The sequence below is a fragment of the Protomyctophum bolini genome, assembly GCF_963924005.1.
Source record: "Protomyctophum bolini genome assembly, chromosome: 9".
NCBI lineage: Eukaryota > Metazoa > Chordata > Actinopteri > Myctophiformes > Myctophidae > Protomyctophum > Protomyctophum bolini.
The window spans coordinates 27,258,632-27,280,291 of NC_137870.1; the positions used below are offsets into that span (position 1 = coordinate 27,258,632).

The window sequence follows — 21,660 nt, forward strand, 5'->3', positions numbered from 1 at the left end:
AACTAATTAACTGGACTAGTCTACACAGTTAGAGAATGTAGAATAATTGCTATTTTGATCATTGTTTGCCTGTTATCTCTCCAATGTTACCACATCAATACAGCATGGAATTGTGGACAAAATTATGGTTTTGGGTCTGATCTCATCAAATGGTGATCCGTGGCTCAAATGCTGAATAAAAAATGGACCTTGATATTAGGGATGGATTCCAGCATGGACGCATTTACACATTGTTTACAACCAGTTTAGTGAATCAGCCTAATGAAATCATCCTACTTTTCACGCCTTGACTATTGTTGCAATGATGTTGTCTTAATACTTAATACTGAAATTATTCTGCATCATCCTACCTAAGGAGTAGGCTTTATACATTGTTTTTAATCACTTCAAACTTTATTTTATTGATAGACTTATTTGATTGCCTTAATGTTTTTATTCTCACTGTGCTTTGTCATTGTGTTTTTTCTGTTGCAAATTTTATTAGATTTTTTCTTCTCTAAGGCCCTTTGTTTTTATATTATTATTATTATTATTATTATTATTATTATTAGAGCAGTTTAATGAACCACTTAAACCCTATATAGTATGTTGACCAGTGTTCCCCCAGGGGCTTGTACTTGGTCCCCTCCCATTTCCCTCTACATAAATTGTTTTAGGTCAAAATAGCCGATTTACAGCTTGCGATATGTTGTGAGCTTGTAGATTGGCTATTTTCACAGAATTTGCCTATGACATGCCCAGAATAGGGGTGCTAGGGGTCATGTGTTTCTTGAAGTGTGATAAATGTTGTCAGAAACATTAATGCATCATAATCCGTTCTTTGTTTTCCCCATTAAAACAAATTTATTAAGGTCGGTTCATCTCCTGATATTTAAACTAGTAGCAGGAATCCATGATGCGCCTCATGCTCATGAACCTCATGCTGCTGTCCATGCCCATGTTCTGGAAGTTCCTGTACTCGCCGGGCCTCATGTACATCTGCCTGCCTCTGTATTGGGCCTGCTCGTACATCAGCCAGTGGCCGTCCATCACGTTGCAGGACATGCAGTTGTTCATCTGGTAACGGTCCATGATGTTGTCACAGTCGTCCATCATCTCGTGCATCTGTCCGCCGAAGTTCTCCCTCTCGTAGATCTTCATCCTGTAGTTGCCCCTGTGCATGGGGATCATACGGCAGGACTTGATGTGGTCCCTCATGCCCATCATGCTCATGTGGTCGGGGTACTCGCCCCTCCTCATGAAGTACTGGTTGCCCATGTAGTTGTTGCGGTCGTACACCATGAAGCAACCCCTCTCCACCCTGCAGGAGTGGCACCTGTTCATGTAGGAGGACATGTCAGAGCAGTCGTTCATGCACTCATAGGAGCGGCCCTGGAAGTTCTTCTCCTCGTAGAAGGTGATCTTACCCATCATGTTCATACCAGAAGTCATTTTTGTGTGATTTGTCTGTTTCAGCTGCTGTTGCTGTGGCTTTGGGTGAAGTGACTGAATTCCTACCTGCCTGAAGTCATCCTTTTATACAGTAACACCAGCAGGTCAGTACAGTACTGTGTCCCAGCCCATGCAGCTGCCCTGACACAGCAACATTCAATAAAAGAGCATAGAGCTCAGCTGAGGTTGTTCAGTGTTTCCACCTCAATTAACCTTGAGGTAGCAGTTTAGTGTGACTGCACCTTTAGGTAGAAATGGTCTTTGAATGTAACAAACATTCTGATTGGCCAGTGATTTTCAATTATCTTCATTTTATACGCTCTCAGGAATTAGATTATTAAACATCTGCATTACTTAATTTACAAGAAGTCTACACAGAGAATGTAGAAGAATTGCTATTTTGATCATCATTTGCCTGTTATCTCAACTATGTTACCACATCAATACAGCATGGAATTGTGGACAAAGAAGGCCATAAATGGCCATAAATGGCCTACTAGTGCGCAAGCAGAGCGCGCAAGTACTTTTGACCACTACAAACTGTTAAATCTCAGTAATGACTACTTGTGCCTGATACGGCAGTGGTGCCAGATTACATACATATACATAGGAGCATTACCTTTAATCCTCCCAACACTAAAACATATCGTCATTACGTCACCATCGAAAACCAATTGCACTCTGGCATTGGGTCCTTTAATCCACATCTTTTTTTACGTCATCATTGAGAGCTAGTTATACATATACTATGTAATTTGTAAGTTGATTAGCGGTATACTGTGGTTACTTTGCGCCGTACACACCGTCCCAGCCGTCCCGCCAATTTTGATGCGTATGCACCGTCCCAGCAAATTGTGCCTGATACGGCAGTGGTGCCAGATTACATACATGTATACATAGGAGCATTACCTTTAATCCTCCCAACACTAAAACATATCGTCATTACGTCACCATCGAAAACCAATTACACTGGCATTGGGTCCTTTAATCCACATATTTTTTACGTCATCATTGAGAGCCAGTTATACATATACTATGTATATGTAATTTGTAAGTTGATTAGCGGTATACTGTGGTTAGTTTGCACCGTCCCAGCCGTCCCGCCACTTTTGATGCATATGCACCGTCCCAGCAAATTGTGCCTGATACGGCAGTGGTGCCAGATTACATACATGTATACATAGGAGCATTACCTTTAATCCTCCCAACACTAAAACATATCGTCATTACGTCACCATCGAAAACCAATTACACTCTGGCATTGGGTCCTTTAATCCACATATTTTTTTACGTCATCATTGAGAGCTAGTTATACATATACTATGTATATGTAAATTGTAAGTTGATTAGCGGTATACTGTGGTTACTTTGCGCCGTACACACCGTCCCAGCCGTCCCGCCAATTTTGATGCGTATGCACCGTCCCAGCAAATTGTGCCTGATACGGCAGTGGTGCCAGATTACATACATGTATACATAGGAGCATTACCTTTAATCCTCCCAACACTAAAACATATCGTCATTACGTCACCATCGAAAACGAATTACTCCCTGGCATTGGGTCCTTTAATCCACATCTTTTTTACGTCATCATTGAGAGCTAGTTATACATATACTATGTAATTTGTAAGTTGATTAGCGGTATACTGTGGTTACTTTGCACCGTCCCAGCCGTCCCGCCACTTTTGATGCGTATGCACCGTCCCAGCAAATTGTGCCTGATACGGCAGTGGTGCCAGATTACATACATGTATACATAGGAGCATTACCTTTAATCCTCCCAACACTAAAACATATCGTCATTACGTCACCATCGAAAACCAATTACACTGGCATTGGGTCCTTTAATCCACATCTTTTTTACGTCATCATTGAGAGCTAGTTATACATATACTATGTATATGTAATTTGTAAATTGATTAGCGGTATACTGTGGTTACTTTGCACCGTCCCAGCCGTCCCGCCACTTTTGATTTGTATGCACCGTCCCAGCAAATTGTGCCTGATACGGCAGTGGTGCCAGATTACATACATGTATACATAGGAGCATTACCTTTAATCCTCCCAACACTAAAACATATCGTATGTAAATAATTTGAAGGATATTAAATAAGTTCGTGAAATAAGCAGTAGGTGGCTATTTTGCCAGTGAAGTGTACGCATATCATTTGATATTTATTTGACTGTTTGTCGGGTTTGACGTTCTGTAGGGTGGTAATGAAGCACTACCCAATAGCCTATAATAGTGTGTTGTACATCGTATTATGTTATCTGCACGACACCATCGTGCGACGAAAAGTAATCCTTATACACAGACTTGATCAGTTGAACTTGCATTCATATTTGGGGCGCATGTACAGTAGGCTATACCGGGGGATAAATTGGTCGTTTATATATTGATTGCACTATCATTGCAGCTGGTACAGTGTACAGTACGTCTCATCATTGCAAACGGCAAAGCCATTCGTTGTTTCATCACGGTTGCTTGCAATGCAGTTTAAAAGCATCTTTATAATTGGCGGTGATACATTCTCTATGGACATTATAGCAACAATAGCGTATTTTAGTAGTCTCCCCTCGTCCGTTCCGAGGTGTTTTGGAGAATTATATTCATCTAACTTCCATGATCAACACACTCACCGGGTGCAAGAGCCTGCAGACAGCAGAGGTTTCGAGACGAGTGTGTGTCGTGTTTTTCTTTTCTTATTCAACTCTTCAAAAGTGATATAATGCGAGTTCAATGCTTTCTAATTAGAAAAATCGTAATGACTTGAAGACTTAATGGAAGGAAGATAAATACACAATAAGTGTATAGTTTATAGTGTATAGTTTTTGTAAATGAATAATCAAATATTAACTTACATGCCACAGGAGATTTATAGAATGACAAATTAATAAACATTAAAGCAAGTACATGTTGATACAGCTATCTATTACGATTTTATTTTTATATATCACATGGAATTTGCTAAATGGAATTGTCATCACTCGGGAAATTCTCTACATGGAAATATTTTATTTTATAGATACAGGTATCAAACATATCACATGAAACACATTGAAGAGACAGGAACTATTTGATTTACGTAGGCTCACTAGATTCGATTTTTTTCAGATCTCACCCAGAAGGTAAATAGTGCTGTCCTTTCTCTCAGTTTTCAGTTGACCCACAAGTCTATTTGGTTAATGTGTCTTCCAGCAATCTCCATTGGGCTGGTGGTTCCAGTGTTCAATGGCTCCCACATGAGTTGTGCATGTGTATCTGTGGCTTGGTCTCCTGCTGTGGCAAAGTCTCTTGGTGTCATTCATGGTGTCGATTTTGTCACCTCCGTTGGTGCATGGTGACAGCATTGACCATGTTGGTGCTGCTGCTCTCATGGCTCCTCTGTAGGCACTTGAAGCTTGTACGTTCTTGTGTCATGGTGTATAAGTAGCAGACATTGCTGGTGAAAAGCACATCTCTGCTAATCGTCACTGGCTGTTGAAATTTGTCCTTGCAGTCATCACAGAATTATTGTCAATCTGGGAGGTTTCAATCTTGTAGAGTTGTAGACTTGCGGAGTTGATGATCAGTTCTTGTTGATTCTGCATAGCTTGCTTCTGTGGTCATCTTGTCTTTGTCCATCTCGAGAAATCCCTTCATCTTTGAGTTATTTAAAATGAAGTGTTTGCTGTTGATTACAGCAAAGCATTCATCGCATCCTCGTCGCCATATGTTGTAGATTAAATAATCTTCCAAAGATGAAGGAATGACAAAGTTCTTCAGGGTGAAGTATTGAGAATTTATTAAGAAGATTTAGCAGAGAAACAATATACAGAGAGTGAGGAACAGGCTTGCCTGTTCCAGCAGCCCCTCCGGGCGCAAGCTTCCTCAACCCCATTCTCAGACAGTCCTTATAGTCATGTAATGTCCATATACGGATCTGTGCTGAACATAAGGGCGACACACAAATAAGTATACCTTTGCTGACAGCGTGGAGGAGTCAAGTCAGCTGTTAGATTGACAGCTGCATGGATTAGACTGAGCACATTGTTGAGCAAAGAGACTTAATGGAAGGAAGATAAATACACAATAATGCATATATCTGGCACTGTAGTTGGCATTCTAAAATGCCCATTACAGGGTCAAGCTGGAATGACCCCGAGTGACCGAGTGGGAGTGAGCGAGTGGCCCTTTGGGTATTGGAATTTGGCTAAAGTCAAATAGATGACTTAGGTAGATAGTGATTTTTAATTTATTCTTTCCAGAAAACCATAAGGATATGAGTTAGGAAATCATGCTATGAGGCTAATGATTTGTCAACACGTATTAAAAAAACATATATATAAAAAAGTCAAACGATCTATTGCTGTAGGCATATTATAGACAGGATGCAAATTCAACAGCTATTTCTCCGGCTATATTGCATTTGGAGCTGAATTTTTAGGTCCCTCAGTGTGTTTGCCAGTGTCAGTGAAATGGTGAAAATAGACGCCCCAATTTGGTATTAATTTATAATACTGTACTGTATATTGATCAAATGAACGCTACACACAATAGCCTAATAAGTCTTACCATCTGATGAGGACACACAGTATGAATTAAATCTAGCTGTGTCCAGAACAGATCCATTCCCCATTCCGACAGGATAGTGATGTATGAATCCAAAAGAAGAATTTCCCCTCAGTAATCAACATCCATCGGATAGCAGTGTTCCACTTCAAGTAGGCCTATGCCTTGGATTCCAGCATTGACGCATTTACACATTGTTTACAACCAGTTTAGTGAATCAGCCTAATGAAATCATCCTACTTTTCACACCTTGACTATTGTGGCAATGATGTTGACTTAATACTCAATGAAATTATTCTGCATCACCCTACGTATAAGGAGTAGGATCTATACATTGTTTTTAATCACTGCAACCTTAATTTTATTGATAGACTTATTTGATTGACTAAATGTTTTTATTGTCACTGTGCTTTATGTCATTGTGTTTTTATCTGTTGCAAATTTTATTAGATTTTTTCTTCTGTAAGGCCCTTTGTTTTTATATTATTATTATTATTATTATTAGAGCAGTTTTAATGAACCACTTAAACCCTATATAGTTTGTTGACCGGTGTTCCCCCAGAGGCTTGTATACTTGGTCCCCTCCCATTTCCCTCTACACCCCTCTACAATTGTTTTCGGTCAAAATAGCCTTTTACATGTGTTGTGAGCTTGTAGATCGGTTATTTTCACAGAATGTTTGCCTATTGAATAGGGGTGCTAGGGGTCATGTGGTTTTTGAAGTGTGATAAAGGTTGTCACAGAAATAAATGCATCGTAATCCGTTCTTTGTTTTCCCCATTAAAACAACTTTATTAAGTTCAGTTCATCTCCTGATATTTAAATCAGTAATAGGAATCCATGATGCGCCTCATGCTCATGAACCTCATGCTGCTGCTGTCCATGCCCATGTTCTGGAAGTTCCTGTACTCGCCGGGCCTCATGTACATCTGCCTGCCTCTGTATTGGGCCTGCTCGTACATCAGCCAGTGGCCGTCCATCACGTTGCAGGACATGCAGTTGTTCATCTGGTAACGGTCCATGATGTTGTCACAGTCGTCCATCATCTCGTGCATCTGTCCGCCGAAGTTCTCCCTCTCGTAGATCTTCATCCTGTAGTTGCCCCTGTGCATGGGGATCATACGGCAGGACTTGATGTGGTCCCTCATGCCCATCATGCCCATGCAGTCGGAGTACTCGCCCCTCCTCATGAAGTACTGGTTGCCCATGTAGTTGTTGCGGTCGTACACCATGAAGCAACCCCTCTCCACCCTGCAGGAGTGGCACTTGTTCATGTAGGAGGACATGTCAGAGCAGTCGTTCATGCACTCATAGGAGCGGCCCTGGAAGTTCTTCTCCTCGTAGAAGATGATCTTACCCATGTTCATACCGGAAGTCATCTTTGTGTGAGAGTTGTTTCAGCTGCTGTTGCTGCTGCTGCTGTTGCTGTGGCTGTGGGTGAACTGACTGACTTCCTACCTGCCTGAAGTCATCCTTTTATACAGTACCACCAGCAGGTCAGTACAGTACTGTGTCCCAGCCCATGCAGCTGCCCTGACACAGCAACATTACATAAAAGAGCATAGAGCTCAGCTGAGGTTGTTCAGTGTTTCCACCTCAATTAACCTTGAGGTAGCAGTTTAGTGTGACTGCACCTTTAGGTAGAAATGGTCTTTGAATGTAACAAGCATTCTGATTGGCCAGCGGTTTTCAATTATTTTCATTTTATACGCTCTAAGGAATTTGATTATTAAACATCTGCATTACTTAATTTACAAGAAGTCTACACAGTTAGAGAATGTAGAAGAATTGCTATTTTGATCATCGTTTGCCTGTTATCTCTCCTATGTTACCACATCAATACAGCATGGAATTGTGGACATAATCGTATCCAACATATTTAAAACAATATTCTTTTGTCTGTGAGGCTAAATCTCATCAAATGGTGGTCCGTGGCTCAAATGCAGAATAAATAATGGTCCTTGATATGAAAAGGATTGAAAACTACTGTGATAGGCTGAGGACATAGGTAACAAGAAAAAGTGCCCTTATTGGCACAGATTTTCACCATGGAGGATAGGAGTGTGTCGGATGTTTGGCCAAATGTTAAGGAGTAATATAAACGTGTGTGTGTGTGTGTGTGACTGTGTGTGTGTGTGTGTGTGTGTGTGACGCAGTTTGGCCTGTTGTAACGCCACCATGAGGCTGATTTGAAAACTGTCAAGTGGCATTTCTTCCTCAGCCTAGTGGGAATATGCATGCACAGTTTCGCTGCAATCGGACACTGCGTTGAGTAGTTGTGGTGATTTGTACAAAACTGGTACAAAGCGGGCTACTCCTGAAATTTTTTGAAGCCAATTGTAGCTAATCAGGGTGGATTATGAGAAATCAAACAAACTGTAACATTTCTGTAACAAACTATTCATTTCAGTGGAAGTTAACTTAACTTTCACACTCGCTCACTCTCCTCGCGTCCTCCACTCGCTCCTTAGCCCCGTCCGAAGCGAGGAGGAGAGGATTCGATGCAAGGACAGAGTGGTGTAGTGGATTTGCCTCTAGAATCGGAATGTACTATGTTGTTATTTCAAAGCGACGGTACATTCCGCGATCACTTATGACGTGTATCAATTCAATTCAAATCCAAGGGCTTTATTGGCATGGGAAAACATACGTTTACATTGCCAAAGTAGAACAATACAATGTGTCACACAGCTGGATCACTGGAACCAGAGCCGTGGATGAGATACTGTAGTTATAGTAGTAGTACAGAATAGGCAATTCATCAATGTGTATAACGACTATGCCCACATGGTTACACTGTATATATTTAGGTAACATGTGCAACGCTATTTATTCATGAAATAGTGAATAAGCGCCACGATGCGCAAAACTATATTATATGATTATGAAGGTAATTCCTGACCTGCCCCCTGTCCCTCCTCCGACAGTCTTTGCAAATAACACTATAACAGGAATTAGGTAGGCTCTATGACTTACATATTCAGTTCAGTCCACATATAAATAAATACATTTTTGTCACCGTAATTCATAGCAGTCTGTGCATTTAGGCATGCACAGAGAGCAATCAACTAGCTTTTGAGGCAGATGAAGTGCGCACAATATAGCCTACTTTATTGTGCTTAAATATCACACAACGCACTAAAGCCAGTGGCTTGTTGTGGTCCTTTCACTTTCACATTATGTAGGCTACTTTATCATTCTGAAGCTCTATTAAGTTTTTAGTTGTGTGTGTGTGTGTGTGTGTGTGTGTGTTGGATCAGCTAGTGGATTGGTGTTTTCTGTGCCACATGTGGAGGAGGAGGACTTACTCACTGGAGAAGGAACATTAAATGTCTATACTTGATGCGATAATCAGCCACGAGGAGACAAAAAACCCCAAGCCTGCACCTGATGTACACTCGCTCTATGAGCTCTCGGAGAGCCCACTCGGCTCCTCGGTAAAGCACATTAACAATTGGAACGTTAACCATTTCCGGGTCAAGCTGGAATGACCCCGAGTGACCGAGTGGGAGTGAGAGAGTGGCCGAGATTTTGGGTATTGGAATTTGGCTAAAGTCAATCTTAGGTAGATAGTGATTTTTCATTTATTCTTTCCAGAAAACCATAAGGATATGAGTTAGGAAATCATGCTATGAGGCTAATGATTTGTCAACACGTATTAAAAAAACATATATATAAAAAAATCTATCTAGCTTGTAGGCATATTATAGACGGGATGCAAATTCAACAGCTATTTCTCCAGCTATCAGTTGCATTTGGAGCTGAATTTTTAGGTCCCTCAGTGTGTTTGCCAGTGTCAGTGAAATGGTGAAAATAGACACCCCAACTTGGTATTAATTTATAATACTGTACTGTATATTGATCACATGAACGCTACACACAATAGCCTAATAAGTCTTACCATCTGATGAGGACACACAGTATGAATTAAATCTAGCTGTGTCCAGAACAGATCCATTCCCCATTCCGACAGGATAGTGATGTATGAATCCAAAAGAAGAATTTCCCCTCAGTAATCAACATCCATCGGATAGCAGTGTTCCACTTCAAGTAGGCCTATGCCTTGGATTCCAGCATTGACACATTTACACATTGTTTACAACCAGTTTAGTGAATCAGCCTAATGAAATCATCCTACTTTTCACACCTTGACTATTGTGGCAATGATGTTGACTTAATACTCAATAGTCTCCAAATTGTACTGAAATTATTCTGCATCACCCTACCTATAAGGAGTAGGATCTATACATTGTTTTTAATCACTGCAACCTTAATTTTATTGATAGACTTATTTGATTGCCTTAATGTTTTTATTGTCACTGCTTTATGTCATTGTGTTTTTATCTGTTGCAGCTTTTATTAGATTTTTTCTTCTGTAAGGCCCTTTGTTTTTATAATATTATTATTAGAGCAGTTTTAATGAACCACTTAAACCATAGTTTGTTGACCGGTGTTCCCCCAGAGGCTTGTACTTGGTCCCCTCCCATTTCCCTCTACAACCCTCTACAATTGTTTTCGTTCAAAATAGCCAATTTACATTTTGTGTGCTTGTAGATCGGTTATTTTCACAGAATGTTTGCCTATTGAATAGGGGTGCTAGGGGTCATGTGGTTTTTGAAGTGTGATAAATGTTGTCACAGAAATGAATGCATCGTAATCCGTTCTTTGTTTTCCCCATTAAAACAACTTTATTAAGTTCAGTTCATCTCCTGATATTTAAATCAGTAATAGGAATCCATGATGCGCCTCATGCTCATGAACCTCATGCTGCTGCTGTCCATGCCCATGTTCTGGAAGTTCCTGTACTCGCCGGGCCTCATGTACATCTGCCTGCCTCTGTATTGGGCCTGCTCGTACATCAGCCAGTGGCCGTCCATCACGTTGCAGGACATGCAGTTGTTCATCTGGTAACGGTCCATGATGTTGTCACAGTCGTCCATCATCTCGTGACTCTGTCCGCCGAAGTTCTCCCTCTCGTAGATCTTCATCCTGTAGTTGCCCCTGTGCATGGGGATCATACGGCAGGACTTGATGTGGTCCCTCATGCCCATCATGCTCATGTGGTCGGGGTACTCGCCCCTCCTCATGAAGTACTGGTTGCCCATGTAGTTGTTGCGGTCGTACACCATGAAGCAACCCTTCTCCACCCTGCAGGAGTGGCACCTGTTCATGTAGGAGGACATGTCAGAGCAGTCGTTCATGCACTCATAGGAGCGGCCCTGGAAGTTCTTCTCCTCGTAGAAGATGATCTTACTCATCATGTTCATGCCGGAAGTCATCTTTGTGTGAGAGTTGTTTCAGCTGCTGCTGCTACTGTTGCTGTGGCTGTGGGTGAACTGACTGACTTCCTACCTGCCTGAAGCCATCCTTTTATACAGTACCACCAGCAGGTCAGTACAGTACTGTGTCCACTCCCAGCCCAGGCAGCTGCCCTGACACAGCAACATTCCATAAAAGAGCATAGAGCTCAGCTGAGGTTGTTCAGTGTTTCCACCTCAAATAACCTTGAAAAGGCTGTTTATCTGACAGCACAAAGCCTGCACCATTACGACAATGCAGACAACAAGGAGTGCCAGGCCGCGCAGTTCCGCCGGATGTACGTCCGGGGCGAGTTGGTAAAGGGGCGACTCGTTTGGTATTCCTTCATTGTGGCTTATTGCCTATGTTCTCAGCCTATCAGAATGCTTGTTACATTCCAAAATTACTTTCTGACAATTCTGCGAATGGCAACAAACCGTTCCATTCCCATTGAAAACAATTGACAGAGTCTACCGCATATGTAACAAGCATTCTGATTGCCAGCGGTTTAATTATTTTCATTTTATTTGCTCTCAGGAATTAGATTATTAAACATCTGCATTACTTAATTTACAAGAAGTCTACACACTTAGAGAATGTAGAAGAATTGCTACTTTGATCATCGTTTGCCTGTTATCTCTCCTACAGTATGTTACCACATCAATACAACATGGAATTGTGGACAAATCGTATCCAATTATATAAAACAAAAAATTATTGTTTTGGGTCTGTGAGGCTAAATCTCATCAAATGGTGGTCCGTGGCTCAAATGCTGAATAAATAATGGACCTTGATATGAAAATGGTTGAAAACCACTGTTATAGGCTGAGGACATAGGTAACTAGAAAAAGTGCCCTTCTTGGAGGATATGAGTGTGGGATGTTTGGCCAAATGTTAAGGAGTAATATTGGGGGTGGGAAGTGAGGACAATGTATGAATGAATGAACTATTGTAAGCCCTTTGAGTAGGCACGTAAACGAAAAGCGCCATAAAAATGCAATTCATTATTTTTATTATTATTATTATTATTATAAACATGTTTATGAGGGATTTCTTCCTCAGCCTAGTGGGAATATGCATGCACAGTTTCACTGCAATCGGACGCTGCGTTGAGTAGTTGTGGTGATTTGTACAAAACTGGTACAAAGCGGGCTACTCCTGAAAAATTTCAAAGCCAATCATAGCATTATGAGAAATCAAACAAACTGTAGGTTATAGGATAACCGTGGTTATTTAATCATTTCAGGTCTTTCAATCATTTTATATTGTTATTATTACATTTTCACAATCTGATACACAGATACGCAGGCTACATTCTTCTTGCTTATGTTATGGATATAGGCCTACATACTACTGACATTTACAACTTTGTCAACAAAAATATTTATACATCTAATGATGCACAAATAAATTGCATTAACCCCCTAATGGCTAGCGACATAATTTACGTAATAAATCAATAAATCCCCCGTGGCTAGAGACGTAATAGACGTACTACCCTGTCAGTACGTCTTATTATAACAAAATGTAGCAACTTTTAGCTTTTTTGGCTAACGCCTGATGTAATCTACCAAAAACCGGCCGAAATCCGCGTCAATATGCCGACGGTCCATTGGTCCGATCGACAACCTACCTCAAACCCTCACCCTAACCTCCCCCGGGGCAGACACCTAAACCTAACCACCCACCCTCTCCCGATCCCCAGCGCACCTCGGACCAATGCTCCTTCGGAGCAATGGTCCGTCGGATCATAGGGTGCTTCCCGCATGCGAGATCGTGCACGTGCAAAAGACGATCCCGGACAGCTAACCTATAGTGACTCAGGGTCAAACTACTACCGGATGTTTCTGATCGTTGAACCGGAAGTGACTTCGCCAGATTCGTCTATTTGGTCAAAATCGGCATAATGGTGCGTTCCCGCCATCTGGTGGCAATAATATATATTACACTAGCATTGCTATGTGAGAATGATCCATAGTGTGCATAAAATGACTAATTAATTAATGGGCCTTTGGCCAGCTTTGGTGACTTTTTGAATGGCAATAGAAAAATGTGCGATATGACCACAATGTCACGAAATGTCTCATTTTAAAGCTTCAAGTCTCTATTTTACACCAAAAAAGAATTATGTTTCTAGCATGTTCCATCGTTTACTTATAAGCATTTTAGTACACCTTGGTTTCAGTGAAAACTGAAACCAAGGTGTACTAAAATGCTTATTGCTTATTATGCTTATGCTTATTGCTTATTATGTTATTTATGTTTACAATATATACTGTCCGTTTTGAGATGCTGCAGCCATGTGTGTGCATTTCAGATTGTTGATGTTGAATCTCAAATGTGGAATACCGGTATGCAGCATAAAAAGGCTGATGAGAGACTGTTGACTTTTTTTGTTTTATATCCTGCAATTATTCAGTTTGGCTGATTGGAGACTTCTTATTCCAATGAATTGTTCAGTTGTAAAAGGAGCTGGCTAAACAGATTGTGTTCTTTTTGTGGGTGGAAGGGGCCCGGTTGAAAAGTTATAACAGTATTACTCTTGATTCCAAGTAATAAGTAATGTAATATTATTACTTTTTCTAAGGAGTAATGAGTAAAGTAAAGATATTACTCTCCTAAGTAATATTGCCCAACACTGGTTTTCTGTGCCACATGTGGAGGAGGAGGACACTGGAGGAGGAACATTAAATGTGTACACGTGATGCGGAAATCAGCCACAAGGAGACAAAAACCCCCAAGCCTGCACCTGATGTACACTCGCTCTATGAGCTCTCGGAGAGCCCACTCGGCTCCTCCACTTGGATCCACTCTTGTTGTTTTTTCTTCTGTAAGGCCCTTTGTTTTTATATTATTATTATTATTGGAGCAGTTTTAATTAATGAACCACTTAAACCCTATATAGTTTGTTGACAGGTGTTCCCCCAGAGGCTTGTACTTGGTCCCCTCCCATTTCCCTCTACACCCCTCTACAATTGTTTTCGGTCAAAATAGCCGATTTACATGTATTGTGAGCTTGTAGGTCGGTTATTTTCACAGAATGTTTGCCTATTGAATAGGGGTGCTAGGGGTCATGTGGTTTTTGAAGTGTGATAAATGTTGTCACAGAAATAAATGCATCATAATCCGTTCTTTGTTTTCCCCATTAAAACAACTTTATTAAGTTCAGTTCATCTCCTGATATTTAAATCAGTAATAGGAATCCATGATGCGCCTCATGCTCATGAACCTCATGCTGCTGCTGTCCATGCCCATGTTCTGGAAGTTCCTGTACTCGCCGGGCCTCATGTACATCTGCCTGCCTCTGTATTGGGCCTGCTCGTACATCAGCCAGTGGCCGTCCATCACGTTGCAGGACATGCAGTTGTTCATCTGGTAACGGTCCATGATGTTGTCACAGTCGTCCATCATCTCGTGACTCTGTCCGCCGAAGTTCTCCCTCTCGTAGATCTTCATCCTGTAGTTGCCCCTGTGCATGGGGATCATACGGCAGGACTTGATGTGGTCCCTCATGCCCATCATGCTCATGTGGTCGGGGTACTCGCCCCTCCTCATGAAGTACTGGTTGCCCATGTAGTTGTTGCGGTCGTACACCATGAAGCAACCCCTCTCCACCCTGCAGGAGTGGCACCTGTTCATGTAGGAGGACATGTCAGAGCAGTCGTTCATGCACTCATAGGAGCGGCCCTGGAAGTTCTTCTCCTCGTAGAAGATGATCTTACTCATCATGTTCATGCCGGAAGTCATCTTTGTGTTTTGTTTCAGCTGCTGTTGCTGCTGCTACTGTTGCTGTGGCTGTGGGTGAACTGACTGACTTCCTACCTGCCTGAAGTCATCCTTTTATACAGTACCACCAGCAGGTCAGTACAGTACTGTGTCCACTCCCAGCCCAGGCAGCTGCCCTGACACAGCAACATTACATAAAAGAGCATAGAGCTCAGCTGAGGTTGTTCAGTGTTTCCACCTCAAACAACCTTGAAAAGGCTGTTTATCTGACAGCACAAAGCCTGCACCATTACGACAATGCAGACAACAAGGAGTGCCAGGCCGCGCAGTTCCGGCGGCTGTACGTCCGGGGCGAGTTGGTAAAGGGGCGACTCGTTTGGTATTCCTTCATTGTGGCTTATTGCCTATGTTCTCAGCCTATCAGAATGCTTGTTACATTGCAAAATCGCTTTCTGACAATGCTTCTCAATGGGAAGTCATAATTTTTCTTCCCCGGAATTCCGCGAGTGGCAACAAACCGTTCCATTCCCATTGAAAATAATTGACAGAGTCTACCGCATAAGTTAGCAGTTTGGTGTGACTTTAGGTAGAAATGGTCTTTGAATGTAACAAGCATTCTGACCACCATTGGTCCCTCACGGGTCCATGTGGTTTAATCTTATACGCTCTCAGGAGTTAGATTATTAAACATTTGTAAACATTTCTTGTAAACATTTAATTTACAAGAAGTCTACACAGTTAGAGAATGTAGAAGAATTGCTATTTTGATCATTGTTTGCTTGTTATCTCTCCTATGTTATCACATCAATTCAGCATGGAATTGTGGACAAAATCGTATCCAACGACAACAAATTATTTTTAGATTTTGGGGCTAAATCTCATCAAATGGTGGTCCGTGGCTCAAATGCCGAATAAACAATGGACCTTGATATGAAAAGGGTTGAAACCCACTGTAATAGGACATGGGTAATAAGGCAGTGTTATGAGAGTACGGCTAGGCTTTAAGGCAGGTGAAGAGCTTTACAGAGTCGAACGTAATCGACGCAAGAAGCACTAAGTAACGGAGGATGAGAGAAATGTCTCCCCTTGCGTCAGCTGAGATCCCTTGCGTTGTCCCGACTCGTCCGCCGGTCTGGGTACTAACTCCAGTCCAACGCAATCCTTCCTCGTTCGAAGCTTTGCAAACTCGTTTGTGATTATCAGGCTGAACGTTATGTCCAGTGCTTTAATATGTTTTTGGGCCAAATGTCAGGGATGATTTTTTTTTTTACCCAGTCCAGCCCTGGAGTTCAGACAAGAACTCAGCGGAATTACAGCGGAGAACAGAGTGTGTACAAGCTCTAATAGTGTATTGTCTCCTAATCCTATATGCTTCCATTTGGTGACAATTTGGACAGTGACAGACGCGCAACAAACCGTGTTTTCTGTTGCAGATGATCATCCACTAGTAATGAACGTCATGTCTGGCTTCCTTTGACACTAGGGGCAGGGGTCAAGGTGCAGCACAAGTGACACTTCAAGGCAGCAGCACATCACTCTTCCATGGGCTATAGACCGTAAGGCTATGAAGCAATATAGAACTGGGCATAACGGGCAACGGATATGGGATCTCTTAAAGGGTAAGACCACTTTTTGAGAGGTTTGGGTTGTTTTCTTATCTTATTATGGGCAAACTAGTCCATTCCATGAGTTATATCGCTCCATTGTGTTTATTAGCAATTTAGGAAATAAAAACAGTCGCTCATTGACTTCCATTGTAACGGAGAAACAGCTCTCAAAGTCACTCTTTTAGCACATAAACCAATGCAACAAAAGCTGATTCTGACAGTTTATGACATCAGGGAAACTCATGCGGTTTTATTTTTCATAAAAATGTAAATTTTGTCTTGTTTTGACTAATTTGTGTAGAAAGAAGATCCGGTAGGTATGCCTACACCGACCGAATCACTGCTGTTCGCGTTGAGTAAAAAAAACTATCCGATTGGACCAGAATTGTACACCTCTCCCCACGACGGGGATGTAAACAAATGGATTTGAACTTGTCCGCTTGTCACTAAAAACATACACAATGGACGTGTTTGAGGGAGACACTTAGAAGACACTTTAGAAGATGTGTCTGGGACTGCTCGTATGCGAGGCTGCAGGGTGCATCTCAAACAGCGTGGAGACTTGTTTACAAACGAAACCTCGCAAGATGTCCCCGTGAGAGTTGGGAATTAACGCCGTAGTACTGCTTCAGTATATCTCAGACAATCTAGACGAAAATAAAACCGCACAAGTTTTCCATAAACTGTCAGAATCAGCTTTTGTTGCGTTGGCTAAAAGAGTGACTTTGAGAGCTGTTACAATGGAAGTCAATTTCTTAAATTGCTAATAAACAACACAACGGATCGAAATAACTCATGGAATGGAATAGTTTGCCCATAATAAGGTAAGAAAACAACCCAAACCTCTCAAAAAGTGGTCTTACCCTTTAAAGTCAATGGCACGTGCAGAATCGGTGATTGATTTAATTATTGTAACGCCCAAACCACACCTATGCATAATATAACGGGTAACGGAGGTGTTTTATGGATTTATTAGACACGTAACCAAAATACCACCCCTTCCCCACTGCTAAATCCCCAAACAGTGTATTTAGAAAGATCGAACGAAAATGGAGCCCTGTTGTTGGAAAACCATCAACAATTTTCGAAAATAGGAAGCGAGAAGTAAGTAATTCGAAAATAAATAAATAAATCATAATCGGGGCGTATGTACAGCAAGCTATATCAGGGGATAAATTGGTCGTTTAGATATTGATTGCCATATCATTGCAGCTGGTACAGTGTACGTCTCTCATCAATGCAAACGGCAAAGCCGTTCGTCGTTTCATCACGGTTGCTTGCAATGCAAGGAATATCCTATAGATATGGATTGGCCAGGCAACTTATACCAGTTTAAAAGCATCCTAATAATTGGCGGTGATACATTCTCTATGGACAATAGCGTATTTTAGTAGTCTCCCCTCGTCCGTTCCGAGGTGTTTTGGAGAATTATATTCATCTTCCATGATCAACACACTCACCGGGTGCAAGAGCCTGCAGACAGCAGAGGTTTCGAGACGAGTGCGTGTCGTGTTTTTTTTCAACTGTTCAAAAGTGATATAATGCAAGTTCAATGCTTTCTAATTAGAAATAATTTCCCCAAGTGTTTCCATACCCCATTTGCGCATTTAACTTTTTCGATATAGAAAAAGAATCCACCCCCCTGCAAGTGCAAAAGTGTTTTTGCGAAAAATGGAGACTTATTCGCATTTTGAAGTGTTTCCATCCAGGGTTTTTGCGCAAGAGCCTTAATGTGCAAAACCAGGGCTTTTTGGAAACAGAGCTAATGAAAGGTAGACTGCATCCTATGGAAGTTTACACAGCTGGTGCCAAATGATTAATTGATGACATCACTAGCAAAAGTCTAAAATACTATCTAAGTCTACATGAAGTGCTATCTAAGGGGCTAGACTAGGGCAAGTGCTACGGGCCATGGTGGAGTCTGAAGAGGTGGGTTTTCAGACTACGGCGGAAGATTGGGAGTGAGGCTGCAGTTCTGACTGTGATGGGAAGTGCATTCCATAGTTTTGGAGCCAGAAGGGAGAAGAGTTTGGGACGTGTGGAGCGTTGTCCCAGTGTTTTTAGTGAAGGTGGCACTGTTGTGCTAGAAACAGAGAGAGGGAGATAGTGTTGCACTGTTGCCTGCTAATTACAGAGAGAGAGAGGGGGGGGGATTGAGGAGAGGGAGAGAGAGAGGGAGAGGTGTCCGCTAATCCTCCACACAGTAACTCTGCCATTTCCCGACCGTTTTGGACGTGGGGCGGCTCGCCAGAACCGGGCTGGCACCCTGGATGCGTTCCTGTGGGTCAGGAAGTTCCGGGGACCCACTGGGGACCCCCACTCAACCACTGGTGTGATTTATTTTCTCATGATTGCTAGTGCTATTCGTAAATCTAGCTGTGTCACATTGACTATTGTGGCAATGATGTTGACTTAATACTCAATAGTCTCCAAATTGTACTGAAATTATTCTGCATCACTCTACCTAAGGAGTACGCTCTATACATTGTTTTCACTGCAACCTTAATTTTATTGATAGACTTATTTGATTGCCTTAATGTTTTTATTCTCACTGTGCTTTATGTCATTGTGTTTTTTTCTGTTGCAGATTTTATTAGATTGTTGAGGGGCGCTAGCCCCTCCTATATACAGGTTTAATGTTTGTTTTTAGTTCAATGTTTGTTTTAAAAACGCCATTGACGTTGTAGTGTTTAATGTTTGTGTTGGCACCGTTTGTTTTACATCACTATTACATCACCTAATCAACATGAGTTAGATATATTAGCGCCCCTCACTTCACACGGGTGTGATTTCTATATTATTATTATTAGAGCCGTTATAATGAACCACTTAAACCCTATATAGTATGTTGACCAGTGTTCCCCCAGGGGCTTGTACTTGGTCCCCTCCCATTTCCCTCTACACCAATTGTTTTCGTCATTGTAGATCGGCTATTTTCACAGAATATTTGCCTATTGAATAGGGGTGCTAGGGGTCATGTGGTTTTTGAAGTGTGATAAATGTTGTCACAGAAATAAATGCATCATAATCCGTTCTTTGTTTTCCCCATTAAAACAACTTTATTAAGTTCAGTTCATCTCCTGATATTTAAACTAGTAGCAGGAATCCATGATGCGCCTCATGCTCATGAACCTCATGCTGCTGTCCATGCCCATGTTCTGGAAGTTCCTGTACTCGCCGGGCCTCATGTACATCTGCCTGCCTCTGTATTGGGCCTGCTCGTACATCAGCCAGTGGCCGTCCATCACGTTGCAGGACATGCAGTTGTTCATCTGGTAACGGTCCATGATGTTGTCACAGTCGTCCATCATCTCGTGACTCTGTCCGCCGAAGTTCTCCCTCTCGTAGATCTTCATCCTGTAGTTGCCCCTGTGCATGGGGATCATACGGCAGGACTTGATGTGGTCCCTCATGCCCATCATGCTCATGTGGTCGGGGTACTCGCCCCTCCTCATGAAGTACTGGTTGCCCATGTAGTTGTTGCGGTCGTACACCATGAAGCAACCCCTCTCCACCCTGCAGGAGTGGCACCTGTTCATGTAGGAGGACATGTCAGAGCAGTCGTTCATGCACTCATAGGAGCGGCCCTGGAAGTTCTTCTCCTCGTAGAAGATGATCTTGCTCATCATGTTGCCGGAAGAAGTCATCTTTTTGTGAAAGTTGTTTCAGCTACTGTTTCTGTGGCTTTGGGTGAACTGACTGACTTCCTACCTGCCTGAAGTCATCCTTTTATACAGTACCACCAGCAGGTCAGTACAGTACTGTGTCCCAGCCCAGGCAGCTGCCCTGACACAGCAACATTCCATAGAAGAGCATAGAGCTCAGCTGAGGTTGTTCAGTGTTTCCACCTCAAAAACCTTGTTTCTCTGACGGCACAAAGCCTGCACCATTACGACAATGCAGACAACAAGAGGCTGAAAGGGTTAACAATGACTAGGGGGTAGACAATGAATAGTAAAATCGATGGATCTATGTACAATGCCGTGGGCCTACACAATGGTTGTGGTATTGTAGACACTCTGTACATGAGTGTGCTTTCACCACTGTTGAAATGTTGTACTCTGTCACAAAAGTCAGATTTATACTTAATCACAGTCAAGTCTTTGATTGATTGAATAGGCTACTTTACCAGTCTTTTTTTTTTAACAGGACAGAATTGCCAAAAGTTTTCAGTTTGTTTTCACAACAATAAATTAGCCATTATCATAATTGAAAATCTTCTCATTCTAATTTTCAGATATCTTGCTTAACTATTGTTAAAAAAAGAAAAAAAGAAAGACAAATAAAAAAAGAAAGAAAGAAAAATCCCTGTTACCAACCTGCATGAAAGCGTGTCTAACATAGTTGTAGGGGCCTATGGTAGTTGAAAACTACACAGATATTTTCCTTTGTCTTAATTCTTTCATAAATAAAACATCAGACCCCAAGGACACGTCCAAACTCGAAGCAGAAATTACTTTGTCATATCTGACAAACAAATGCTCAAAGAATAGCCATTAATCCTTCACCAACAGCTTAAAGTAAGTGACAGTTATTATGTGTAAAGAAAAATGCAAGGATTTTAGATGATTGATTGAAAGCGGAGACAGCAGCCCAGCCCAGCTCGCAAACAGTGTTGTACAGTGTTTTCAGCAAAATACACTGAGAAAAGTTTGGTAGGTTTGTATGTCTTTATGCCTGTCTATAAGGTGCATGTGGTTAAAATAGAGCATTGCTATGTTTTCGTCTCTGTCGTGTGGAAAACTATGTCCAAAACTCGCAGGAAAAGTAGCTGAATGACAAGCTCAAAATGAGCTTGTGCTTCTTTTTATGCTTTTGTGTGACTCTGTAGGATGATCAAGTAGGGCATTCATTAATTTACGAAAGAATGTGTTAAAATATGCAGATAAGAGGTTTCTGTCCGACAGTGACAGCAACGGTGAAGGCAGAGCTGTCATGTTAACACCATGAATCCAGACGTTTGGGGCTGAGCAGTTCTCCAGCCAGGCCACCCAGCAAACTCATTAGTTGATAAGATAAAGAGAACAGGAGTAGCAGTCGACCTTA

General features: G+C 41.8%; 5 protein-coding genes across 5 annotated transcripts; all 5 read right to left on the bottom strand.

Annotated features, from left to right (window-relative positions):
• Positions 1-876: 876 nt before the first annotated feature.
• On the bottom strand, positions 877-1,431 carry LOC308321712 (gamma-crystallin M2-like; the record flags this gene model as incomplete). The annotated part of the gene is made up of 1 exon (XM_080772773.1): positions 877-1,431. One exon carries the CDS (start codon positions 1,429-1,431, stop codon positions 877-879), a length of 555 nt encoding a protein of 184 aa, XP_080628899.1.
• Positions 1,432-6,807: 5,376 nt separating this feature from the next.
• LOC308321713 (gamma-crystallin M2-like) lies at positions 6,808-7,362 on the bottom strand (the record flags this gene model as incomplete). The annotated part of the gene is made up of 1 exon (XM_080772774.1): positions 6,808-7,362. One exon carries the CDS (start codon positions 7,360-7,362, stop codon positions 6,808-6,810), a length of 555 nt encoding a protein of 184 aa, XP_080628900.1.
• A 3,342-nt stretch (positions 7,363-10,704) lies between these two features.
• Positions 10,705-11,262, bottom strand: LOC308321020 (gamma-crystallin M2-like; the record flags this gene model as incomplete). The annotated part of the gene is made up of 1 exon (XM_080771788.1): positions 10,705-11,262. The coding sequence occupies one exon, from the start codon at positions 11,260-11,262 to the stop codon at positions 10,705-10,707; it is 558 nt and encodes a 185-aa protein (XP_080627914.1).
• Positions 11,263-14,470: 3,208 nt separating this feature from the next.
• LOC308321415 (gamma-crystallin M2-like) lies at positions 14,471-15,028 on the bottom strand (the record flags this gene model as incomplete). Its single annotated transcript, XM_080772288.1, has 1 exon — positions 14,471-15,028. One exon carries the CDS (start codon positions 15,026-15,028, stop codon positions 14,471-14,473), a length of 558 nt encoding a protein of 185 aa, XP_080628414.1.
• Positions 15,029-19,706: 4,678 nt separating this feature from the next.
• LOC308320886 (gamma-crystallin M2-like) lies at positions 19,707-20,261 on the bottom strand (the record flags this gene model as incomplete). Its single annotated transcript, XM_080771596.1, has 1 exon — positions 19,707-20,261. One exon carries the CDS (start codon positions 20,259-20,261, stop codon positions 19,707-19,709), a length of 555 nt encoding a protein of 184 aa, XP_080627722.1.
• Between the last annotated feature and the right edge of the window lie 1,399 nt (positions 20,262-21,660).